The sequence below is a fragment of the Chiloscyllium punctatum genome, chromosome 11 (genome assembly GCF_047496795.1).
Source record: "Chiloscyllium punctatum isolate Juve2018m chromosome 11, sChiPun1.3, whole genome shotgun sequence".
NCBI lineage: Eukaryota > Metazoa > Chordata > Chondrichthyes > Orectolobiformes > Hemiscylliidae > Chiloscyllium > Chiloscyllium punctatum.
In genome coordinates, this window is record NC_092749.1 from 84,841,542 (window position 1) to 84,854,042 (window position 12,501).

Consider the following 12,501-nt stretch of genomic DNA (forward strand, 5'->3'; position numbering starts at 1 on the left):
ATCCAGAATTAGCTTGTCACAAATTGCCCAGAACGCAGTTAAGAGTTAACTACGTTGCTGTGGGTCTAGACTCACATGTAAACCAGACCCAGTAAGCACAGACGCTTCCCTGAAGGACATCAGTGAACCTCCACAATCAACAATGATTTCATGGTTTTTAAAAAAAAATTCAATTCAAATTCCAGCTGTGATTCAAACCTGGGCCCTCCAAAACCTGGGTTTCTGGAGTAATAGCCTAGTGATAATATTGTAGAAAATGTTAATCAGGGCAACTTATGAACTTCCACACAATTTCTATAAACGTGCACTGTATTATTTGAGCCGGTAATCTACCTCCTCTGAATGGCCAACTCTGAAAATGAGTCCACTGTTACTGTTCAGCTTTTCTTTCAAAACCTTTTATGCTAAATCAATGCCATTGACTTTATACTTATGTCACTTGTTTAAAGTGAAAACCACTACCCAATGTTCAACTGCATTGTATATTTCATCAGGCTAAAAACTGTTAACTGCCTATGTCCCTAGTTTAATGCTGTCTGCAATTTAAAAACAAAACTTAACTGGTTTTTATATGCAGATCTTTTATGTAGATAAAAAAATGGATCCAAACATTGACACTTTGTTTTCCTTTCAAAGTGACCTTTTCCATTGAACAACTCCCTGTGACCGTGTAACACACTGCCTGCCAACAAATTCTTATCCAGGTCAATTTTCTACCTTAAATTCTCAGTCAAATCTACCACTTGAGACAAGGCAAAAATCCTTCTGATGGTTCAAATAAATAATTTAGCAGGGAATACCTGTGGTTTCCAGTTATAGAGTTACAAAAAAAAAGGTGGCTTGTCAATCACGAGTACTCTCTTATAATATTAATACTTATTGTTCTCTATTAACTAAAGTGTCACTATTCAGCTATTTATCCATAAAGTGACTTCACCATTTTACCCATTGCTGACTATTAAAGCCATGGGGCCATGGTCAAGAGTCTGCTTTTAAACAAACAGTCACTTCATTTATACTGCCCGTTAATACTTACAGAAATTTAAAATGAACAGTATTACTTACTTTAAATAGAAATCTATGATAACATCATTCAAGAATTCTCCCTCTTTCAGACAATAGAGATCTTCATTAGTCACAGATATGCCGCCCTTGGATGGAGGAGGTGGGTAAACTATCAGCCTGGTAAAAACAGAACCACACTTGGAGCCATAAAATTCCTTGAGAGATGGAAATGTATGCAAATTATAAGCATTTTCTCATTCTAGACAGTGCAACATTCAAAACTATGTGGCAATCAATTTTAGTGTATAAAGCACCAGATGAAATTCCAAGCTGCTGCAGAAATGCTCTTCCAGTAAGGTTCACGTCAGAAATCATCTTAATTGAGCTGAAGGGTGGTAAGGAGGAGAAAAGTACAACAAAAAAACCAAGAAAGTAAATTTGGTGATTTAGTGGGTTTAGGGTTCCAGAAAAGTTAATGGTTGCGAAAATTTCTGCTGCATTTTCTTCCTCCATTGGCTAATATTTGGCCTCAGCTTAAAATCTATCAGCAATTGAAACACCAAATTCTGTACAAAATGGAATGGGGAATCTGAACCCCTCTGTGTCCCCATTCATTTTATACATACCTATATGTCAACTGTTAATTACTTTTATAAAATATAGCTTTTGTTACCTTCAAAAAGGTAACATTTTATGATTGAAAGCCGTAAACCAGCCTTGTGGATCACTTCAACAGCATATTTGGTCTATATCATCATTCTGAAATAAACTCTAGTTTGTTTCAAGGACTTTTACTTAACTATTGAGTGTTTTCCTCTCAGTTTAATAGACTTACTTTTCAATGGGACCCGTAAAGGAAGTATGGGATGCTCCCAGACCATCATCAGTTGAAAGGCTGGCGTTTCTCAAACAATATTTGGAGGAAGCCTAGAAGAATAGATTAAAAACATGTGACATGTAGGTAAAGAAGAAAACAGAAGCAATGTTGGGAAATGAGGGAAAGAAGGGATTGAGGGGGAGTGGACAAGAGAAAGGGGGGTGGTAAGAGGGAGAGTGGGAGACAGAGAAAGAGACACGGAGAATGGAAGAGAGGGGGGAGTGGGGGAGAGAGAGAGGGGGAGAGAGAGGGAGAGAGGGAGAGAGAGAGAGGGAGAGAGAGAGAGGGAGAGAGAGAGAGGGAGAGAGAGGGAGAGAGAGAGAGAGAGAGACACTGATGGAGCAGGAGAGAGGGGGGAGCGGAAGCGAGAGAGACAGATACACTGAGAAAGAGCAACATGAACTTGGGGGAAGGGGAGTTGCAGGGGCGGGCAGAGAGAAAGGAAAACATAGTAACTTACTGCTGTTATTCCAGTAATTTTTCCCTCCATTAGACTAACAGATAGTACTGCCTCGTCATACTATTTTAAGGCTCTCCCACTTCCATTGTCAGTTTGCTGTGAGAGCCTTGTCCCTCTCAACTATCTGATATCCTGTGCCTATCTTTAGTTCTTAGTTCTTAGCAACCAATCACAGCAGGTCAATTAGTTCTTGAAAACTTCAGTTCCTTTCATTTACAGAAGGAATGAAAATAACTAGTGTTTCACATTTAATTAGAACTTTAATTATATCTGGTCGAATACTGCTTGGTCTGAAACTTCATTAACTTGCTGACTCAATTCAGTAGAAAACCTACTTTCACTAGTTTGGGAAGCAGGTGAAGTTGACATTTGCAACATCCTTTCATGGCAAGTTGAAGGTTGATAATACCTGAACAGACCTTACTTCGACATTATTACACCTTGTATACCGTTAGAAACCTATTCAGATTTTTTAAAACATGCCACAGTCTACCTTGAAACATAACTGTCAATGAAAAATAGGGGTCAAACTATATCGATAGCAAGCCAGTGATATTGCACTGAATGAGCAGGAAAACTGCATAAAAGAACCTCACTTGCCAAAATTAGTGCCTGACTGCCATTGTCAGAGCAGCAAGGTCACTGATCCAGGACCATGTAAAATGTCCTTCATATGAAGAACAGAAACAGCATTTCCTCAGTAATGGTGGCCCCTCTCTTCTGCTCCTAATAAACAGCTCTTCTGCTGAGATTGCCAATTCATGTTTATATAGATTTGCAGATCCTGGTAACATTCGTTGCTCCTTTCAGGAGAAACCATTCTTAATTTCGGAGCTTTGATTGCAAGAGCCTGTAGGCTGCTAAGACTACATTTATATAATATCATTCATGACCTCACAGCATCTCCACAACCAAATTACAACTAGGACAACTTGAGAACTGTAATAACTGTTGCAACATAAGGAATGCCAATTTAAACATAGTTAACTCACACAAATGGAAATGAAATAAATGACCAATTACATTTGTTTTAGATGTTGGTTGATGGATAAATACTGGCCAGGATACTGGGAGATGTCAAGTGAACTCTCCTAATTTTCTTCAAATGTTGCCATTGGATTTTATATTATAGGTTATTCATCATAGATGACTTTCAGCGAATCAGGTTGGTAGTGAATTGCAAGAAAAATAATTTGTTGAATGTCTACAAGATGGCTTTTTGGAGCAGCTCACGAGGGAACAGGCACTACTGGATTTAGTGTTGTGCAATGAAGCAGACTTGATAAGGGAGCTTAAGGTGAAGAAACTCTTAGGAGGCAGTGATCATAATATGATTGAATTTACTCTGCAATTGGAGAGGGAGAAGATAGAATCAGGGGAAGTGGTATTAAAACTGAATAAAGGCAACAATATAGGGGGGGAGGTGGGAAATGAGGCAACCATAGCTGACTCAAGAAGTCAGGGATAGCATAAAAGCAAAAGAGAAAGCAAATAATGTGGCAAAGGGCAGAGGGAAACCAGAGGATTGGGAAGCTTACAGGGACCAATAGAATGGAACAAAAAAAAGATTAAATAGGAGAGTAAGCTAGCTAGTAACATATAGGATGACTGTAAGGGCTTCTTTAAATAAATACAGGGCAAAAGAGAGGCAAAAGAGTACATTGGGTTGCTGGAAAATGTCACTAGAGAGATAGCAGTGGGGAAGGAAATGGCTGATGAATTGAATATTTACTTCGCATCAGTCTTCACAGTGCAGACATGAGTAATATCCCAAAAATTTGAGTACGTGAGGGGGATAGAGCTTAGTATGGTGGCCATGATCAAGAAGATGCTAGAAAAACTGAATGGCCTGAAGGTGGATATATCACCTAGACCAGATGGACTAAGACACCCCAGGTTTCTAAGGGAGATCACTAAAATGATAGTGGAGGCACTAGTGGTGATCTTTCAGGAATCGTTAGTCAGGGAAGGTTCCAGAGGACTGGAAAATCACTAACTTGACAACCCTGTTTAAAAAGGCAGTAAGGGAGGGATCCAAGATGGCAGCGACCCAGCAAGTCTGAGTCTACAGTGCTCCTCCCAAGACTTGGGCAAAGTGGGTCACCCGCCCCCACCACACTCACCAAATCATTTAAAATAGTTTTTACTTAATGTAATTAGTTGTTTAGTATTGAATTTAAACAATTTAATCTCCAGTAAAAATGACTAAAGGGAAGGGAGCCCGCAGCTCTCAGCAGGCAGGAACCCCTCCCCCGCCCACCCCAGCTACAGCAGAGGCGTCCGCAGCCACCCTGGGGGACTTACCTATGGTGGCAAGTCTTCTGGAAATAATCTCCAAACTCGATGCGAGGATAGACACTTTAATAGAAGAATCCCGAACCGGATGGGACTCACTCTTGGCAGCGCTGCAAAAGCACGACCGAGACATCAAGGAAATCGAGCGCCGAGTCGGAGGGGCGGAGCTAAAGGCCGCGACCTCCGAAACTGCAGCACAATCGGCCGTGGATCGGGTCCGGACTCTCGAACAGCGAGTCTGGACCTCAGACAATCGAGGTCGCCAAAAAAAATATTCGTTTGCTGGGCCTTCCCGAACGGGAAGAGGAAGGTCAGCTTAGTGTTCCTTGAACAATGGCTTCCACAGCTGTTAAATCTGGAGGCTGGATCAGGTCAGGTAAGGGTGGAATGGGCCTACCGGGTTGCAATACGCGGGCCCGGCTCGAACCAGCACCCCCGCCCGATGCTGTTCCGGCTGCAGAGCTACAAGGAGAGGCAGATACTCTTAGAAGCCTCCAGAAATCTTGGAAAAGATCCCCAAGCCATGATCTATAAAGGATCCAAGATCATGTTATTCCAGGACTTTTCCCCAGCTCTGGTCTGAAAGAGGAAGGCGTTTGATGAGACAAAGAAGTGTTTAAGGGACTTAAATATTCCTTGCACTACCCAGCGACGCTACACTTTAACCATGAAGGGTCCGTGTATAACTTTGGATCGCCGGAAAAGGCCAAGGAATTTTTGGACTCTCTTAGATAAATTGTGAGAGTTCATTGATGTTGGCTTGCTTTCCTCCCACTCCGGTTTACATACCCTCTTTTTATTAATATATTAATCCTTTTTTTTAACCTTACTGTTTAATATTATCTTGGGGGTTGGGGAGAGGGATTTATTTATTTGTTCTCTACTTAATTTTATATATAGGCCGGGGGGGGGGGTCTAGTTAATGTTGGTGGGGGGAGGTGGTTACCTTATCCTATTTTATCTCTGTCTCGAGGAGCGGGGTTGTTTCCCCGTGCTATTTTGTATTATTATATTTAATTATTACTTGTTGAGGTTGTAATTTTATAGTTATATATGTTTATACATGGTATTAACATTACCAAATATATCCAGGTGTTGGTGTGGGAGGGGGGGATGTGGGGGGGGGGGGAGTAAAGTGCTCACTGTTAACTCTAGCTCTGTAGTATATTTGAATTTTCTTCATTCTGTTGAGGAGCGCCTAGGTCAAGGGTGGGGCACTGGTTGGGTGAGGATACGATGGACTTTTGGAAAGGAAGTGATACCCTTGGGGAACAAGGGGGAAAATCTCCATTTAAATATGTTTTATATTTGTTTTATTTAGAATTTTTTTTTATTATACTGTTGTGAGTGAGTGTATTAGAGAGCCTTTATTTTTGTGAATTTTATACACTCTATGCTTGGGATGTTCTGGATTGGGTTTCCCCTCCCGAGGGGTCTCGGATTTGCCCGGACAATTATGGTTGATCAGTCGGTTAAGTGGTGCATCTGGAATGTCAAGGGGAGTAATTCACCAGTCAAAAAGGAAGAAAATATTATCAAACCTCAAGAAAAGGTCTATATTGCTCTCCTACAGGAGACACACTTATTGGATAAAGAACACTTGAAATTACGACAGGGTGGATTTGATCAGGCCTTTTTTTTCTTCTTTTAACTCAAAAAGCAGGGGAGTTGTTATTCTTATTCGGAAGAATTTCCCTTTCAAAATCCTAAAATCAGATAAAAGACGAATCTGGGCGATATATTCTGATTAATGGAGAGGAATATGGCATTTTAAATTTGTATTGCCCCCTGGCACATCCTTTTAAATTTATAACGGAAGCCTTCTCAAAATTGATGGCTCTCGGTGCTCGTCATACAATTATAGGGGGAGACTTTAGTTGTATTATGGATCCGGAAATAGATAGGATTCCCAAGAGTACTGCAGGAGTATCTCCCAGATCTAGACAATTGGTGGATTTGAACAAAGAATTAGGACTAGTAGATGTATGGAGATGCCTTCATCCACAGGGCAGAGATTTTTCTTTTTACTACAATCCACATAAATGTCATACTAGAATCGATAGGTTTTTTGCACCCTCGATTTTTTAAAATTCCATATCATCCTGTAAAATAGGCAGTATAGTAATTTCTGATCATGCTGCTGTATATATAGAAATCAAGGCGAGGAACAATGAGACATCCCCCCGGCATTGGCGTATGGACCCCTTCCTGATGAAAGACAGTAAATTTGTAAAGTACTTCTCTCAAGAACTTAAAACTTTTTTATAAATTAATTCAGATATGACTAGCAACCCATCAATGATGTGGGAGACCATCAAAGCTTACGCGCGAGGTTTGATTATCTCATACTCAGTGACCCAGAAAAAATTAAAGGGAAAACAACAGCGTCTGCTTGAAGCTCGCTTAAAAGCGGCTGAAACAGCATACGCTGACAGACCTTCTATTATCAAATTACAAAGGATTACGGCCCTTAGGACAGCTCTAAACACCACGCTTACCCAAACGGCTAAGAGGGAAATATTATTTGTAAAACAAAGGTTATATGAATGTGGCGATAAACCTGGTAGATACTTAGCATTTCTTGCAAAGAAAAAGAAGGCCCCGCAAACTATCACGTCTATCAAGGAAGGTACGGGTATTTTGACGCAATCTTTAGAAAATTTTATTCTGATTTATATAAATCGCAGGATTGCGAAGACAGGACTAGGAGGATGCAGTCATTTTTTAAAAACCTGACCTTTCCGGACCTAACTCCAGAACAGGTATCAGTCCTGAATGTTCCCCTAACAATCCAAGAAATACTTGATGCAATCAGGCAACTTCAGAGCGGTAAGGCTCCTGGCCCAGATGGCTTTCAAGCTGAATTCTATAAAGAATTTACAGGAATATTGACTGGGAGAAAAAGTGAGGACTGCAGATGCTGGAGATCAGAGCTGAAAAATGTGTTGCTGGAAAAGCGCAGCAGGTCAGGCAGCATCCAAGGAGCAGGAGAATCGATTCTCCTGCTCCTTGGATGCTGCCTGACCTGCTGCGCTTTTCCAGGAATATTGGCTGGTCCACTTATGGACATGTATAACTATTCATACAGTCAGGGCTGTCTCCCGCCTTCACTGAAAGAGGCGAATATCTCGCTTATCCTTAAAAAAGGAAAGGACCCAGAAGATTGTGTGTCATACAGACCAATATCCTTGCTGAATGTAGATTTTAAAATCCTCTCTGAAACATTAGCATTGAGGCTAGAAAGGGTATTGCCACATATTATAAAGGAGGATCAGACGGGGTTTATTAAGGGCCATCCAATAATGGACTAAAGTAGCAAGTGCTCTGACAGAAATCTTAGGAACGGAAATTAGAGTGGACCCAGTATCTCTCCTTTTGGGCTTTTCGAACTTACCCTCCCTGGATATGCACGGGAAGAGATTATTTTCTATTCTCTCTTTCTGTGCAAGGAAAAATATTTTGGTAAACTGGGTGGCTGAGGGTCCCCCTGGACTTTCAAATTGGCACAGATTAATTATGGAATGTATCCCCTTGACGTCCTTACAAATATGGTGCACCAAAAGACCGCATTATTGCATAAAATATGACAGCCCGTCTTGAATTATATAAATACAGATATTTCAGCCATCCTAACAAGGGCTTTTATTTAATTGAGATGGCAAACCTGGCTGGTCCAGGGCCCGTTGGGAGAGGAATCCCGCACGAATACGGGCTTTGTTACATTTGATGTTAATACATTCCGAGCATGTATCCTACTACCCAATTTCTGTGTTATCCATTGGGTTTTTTTTCCTCTTATTTGAATATTGTAAGAGACTTAATTATACACTCTGGTTAGTTGTAGGTTAGATTAGTAGTTAGTTGAGTTTTGTTTTTTTCTCTCTGTATTTTTCTTTTGTTAAATTTTGGTTATTATTTATTTAAGATTTAATTGTATATCAATGTTTATACTTGTTTTTTTATTTTGTAAACTTATAAAAATTATGTTAAATTTTCAATAAAAATATCTATAAAAAAGGCAGTAAGGTTTAAGATGAAAAATTACAGATCAATTAACTTAACCTGAGTCGTGGGTAAGATCCTGGAATCCATTGTGAAGGATGAGATTTCTGAATACTTGGAAGTGTATGGTAAAACAGGGCAAAGTGCATGGTTTCATCAGGGTAGGTCATGCCTGACAAATCTGCTTTAACGCCTTGAGGAAGTAATGAGCAAGTTAACATCTATTGGCCCTCCTTGGTGTATTACCTGCAATTCAAGAATGCCTTGGACAAGGTGCCACACAGGATGCTACTAAGAAAGAGAAGGACCCATGGTGTTAGAGGCAAGGTGCTACCATGGATCGAAACCTGGTTGCCTGGCAGAAAGCAGAGAGTGGGGATAAAAGGGTCTTTGTCAGGATGGCAGCTGGTGACAAGTGGTGATCTGAAAGGTCCAGTGTTGGGACTACAACTTTTCACTTTATACATTAATGATCTCAATGAAGGAACCAAGGGCATTCTGACTAAGTTTGCAGATGATGCAAAGATAGATAGAGGGACAGGTCGCATTGAGGAGGCAGGGAGTTTGCAGAAGGATTTGGACAGGTTAGGAGAGTGGGCAAGGAAGTGGCAGATGGATTACAACATAGGAAAGTGTGAGGTCATGCACTTTAGTAGGAAGAATAGATGCATGAACTATGTTCTAAATGGGGAGAAAATTCAGAAACCTAAAGTGCAAAGAAACTTGGGAGTTCTAGTCCAGGATTCTCTCAAGATGAACTTGCAGGTTGAGTCAGTTATTAGGAAGGCAAATGCATTGATGGCATTTATTTTGAGAGCACTTGAATATAAAAGCACGGGTGTACTTCTGAAGCTCTAAAAAGGTTCTGGTCAGACCACATTTAGAGTACGATGTGCAGTATTGGGCCCCATATCTCAAAAAGGATGTACCGGCCCGGGAGTGTGTTCAGAGGAGGTTCATGAGGATGGACCCCAGAATGAAATGCTTAACATGAGGAAAGTTTGAGGACTCTGGATCTATACTCGATGGAGTTTAGAAGGATATAGGGGGAAATCTAACTGAAACTTGCAGAATACTGAATGGCCCGGACAGAGTAGATGTTGGGAAGATGTTTCCATTGGTAGGAGAGACTAGGACCCGAGGGCACAACCTTAGAGTAAAGGTCTTTTATAACCGAGATAAAAAGAGAAACTTATTCAGCCAAGGAGTGGTGGATCTCTGGAATTCATTGCCACAGAAGGCTGTGGAGGCCAGGTCAATGAGTATACTTAAGATGGAGATAGACAGGTTCTTGATTATCAAGAGGATCAAGGGTTATGGGGAAAAAGCAGGAGAATGAGGTTGAGAAACTTGCACATAAAGAAATTGCAATGGTATTCAGCAGAATGCATGTTTCATTAACTTCTTACTTCCCCAACGGCGGAGCCCACCTAATGGGCTGAATGGCCTAATTTCTGTTCCTATGTCTTATGTTCGAATTTACTTGCCTTAGACAAGTAGAATGGGCCTGTATTCTCTGGAGTTTAAAAGAATGAGGATATATTGGGATATATAAGGATTAGAAAACTGGATGCTAAGAGGCAATTTTCCAAGGCTGGAACGCCTCAGCATAGGATGTTGCCTGTTTCGGGCCAAAATGAAGAGAAATTTCTTTATTGAGAGGATTGTGAATTTTTGGAACTCTTTACTCTAAAAAGCTGTGGATGCCCAGTTGAAGAAACTATTTAAGGCTGAGAGCATTAGATTTTGGGTGCTAAGGAAATTAATGGATTGGCTGAAAAAGGAGAGTTGATATAGAAGTTCAACCCTGATTTTATTTAAGCGAAAAGCAGACATGATGTGCCACACATGGGCTAATACTTCTAGCGTTGCTCATATCCGTATGGAAGGCAGTTTTAATAGATGGTATCATAGCTTGCACATGGCATCCAAAATGACACATTACTTTCCAGTGAGGTCAATGAATCAGGAATGGAAACCTTGTGTCATTACAATACAGATAAATAAAAATGTACTATATTCAGTTTGGCGCTAAGGGAATTCAGGTAAAAACAGTAACCAGGGATCACATATGAATTTCTCAGCTTACCAGTGCATTTATGAATGGATTTACGGATTCTGATGATACGCTACTGATGTTGCAGATTGGTCTAGCACACTGACTTGGGGAAGTAAGAAGTTAATGAAACATGCATTCTGCTGAATACCATGCAATTTCTTTGTTTATGTGCAAAGGCCATCACATACTTTAATTTTTTTAACAGCACATTATGTTGTTAATTAAAGAACTACATATAGTTCTTTAATTAGGCTAAGAGAAAATTGAGTAGCATCAAGGTTACCTTTTCACTGGTCACCAACTTAAAATAGGGCAGTGAAACGTACAAGTTCATCATGTGTATTGGCCATGATCTGCATGCAATGATGGAGGCACATTGCCTCATTAATCTGACTGGATGTCAAAGTCATTTATTATTCTCTGAAGTCTGGTGCTGATTGTGTCTGTGCCACTTAACTGAATTTAGATGAGTGATAATGACTACGATAACTGCAGTGACTGTGCATCAATTCCGGCCAAATTACTTAAATGTTTTGTTCTATCGGCATAGATGATGGTTCCAAGGTTGATTTTCTGAAGATGTCAATGACAGTCACCACTACGAGTTCACTCAATAATACTTAGAATATTACTACAGGAAAGGCAGTAATACTTATTACTTAGTTTTGCATTCTGAGGTGCCGAGCGCTGCCCGAGGTCGGGCAAAGGGTTTTCAAATCTTCAGGCTGCAGCATCAACAGTCAGACTCTCTCAGGGGGAAAAAAAAAGTTCAAAACCTAAATCAAACTCTGAATACTCCTTGACAGACTGGAAGTCTGCTCTACGAGGCCCCAGTAACCATTCAACATCTGCAATGTGCTTGGACATAAAAGGTCGTTTCCAGACTTGCTGGAACCAATTCCCTGGTAATAACCTCATTAATAGCCAACTTCTGCTACCTATCTAAATATAATGCTCTTCCCTGGTGACAAAGCATCTACAAAATTGTTCGACGAGGAACCAACCTGTAATTAACTTCCAGGCTTGGCCTCTTGAATAAACAAAAACTTGTTTGATCGGTTTTTCTTTTACCTTGAATTGCTAGTTCAGAAATACCAATAGCTCAGTTTACAGTTTAAAGCACCAAACCAAAATTAAAAGAAGAAAATATGAAAATGAAAATTAAGCAAGTGTCCTCAACCATTCATGAGAATGATCCCAGGAATGAAAAGCTTAACATATGAGGAATGTTTGAGATCTCTAGGATTATAGGACTATATTCGATAGAATTTAGAAGGATGAGGGGGCGCCTGATCGAAACTTATAGAATAATGAATGGCCTGGAGAGTGATGTTGGGACGATGTTTCCATTGGCAGGAGAGATAAGGACTCAAAAGGCATAGCCTTAGAGTAAAGGGAAGACTCTTTAGAATGGAAATCAGAAGAAACTCCTTTAGCCAGAGAATGGTGAATCTGTGGAATTCATTGCCAGAAAAGGCAGTGGAGGTCAGGTAATTGAGTATATTTAACACCGAGATAGTTAAGTTCTTGATTGTCAAGGGGATCAAGGGTTACAGGGAGAAGGCGGGAAAATGGGGTTGAAAAACCTATCAGCCATGATTGAATGGTAGAGCAGACTCAATGATCCAAACGGCCTAATTCCTGCTCCTGTGTCTTAGGGTCTAATTTACTTAAAGTACTGAAAAAATTGTCAACACTTTGGAATCTCCATACTTCATAGAACCCCTATAGAGTGGAAGTAGGCCATTCAATTCATTAAGTCCACACAGTTATGAAGGTGTAGGTGTGTACTGTGCCTTTAAG

General features: G+C 40.4%; 1 protein-coding gene across 11 annotated transcripts in view; it reads right to left on the reverse strand.

Annotated features, from left to right (window-relative positions):
* Window positions 1–12,501, reverse strand: part of senp6a (SUMO specific peptidase 6a) — a 160,230-nt gene that overhangs the window by 30,588 nt on the left and 117,141 nt on the right. For all 11 annotated transcript variants that reach the window (XM_072581154.1, XM_072581152.1, XM_072581156.1 and 8 more), the window contains 2 exons: window positions 1,841–1,932; window positions 1,066–1,182 (listed from right to left, as the gene is read on the reverse strand). In XM_072581154.1, coding sequence (XP_072437255.1) covers window positions 1,066–1,182; window positions 1,841–1,932 — 209 coding nt within the window. The remainder of the gene's footprint in view (window positions 1–1,065; window positions 1,183–1,840; window positions 1,933–12,501) is intronic.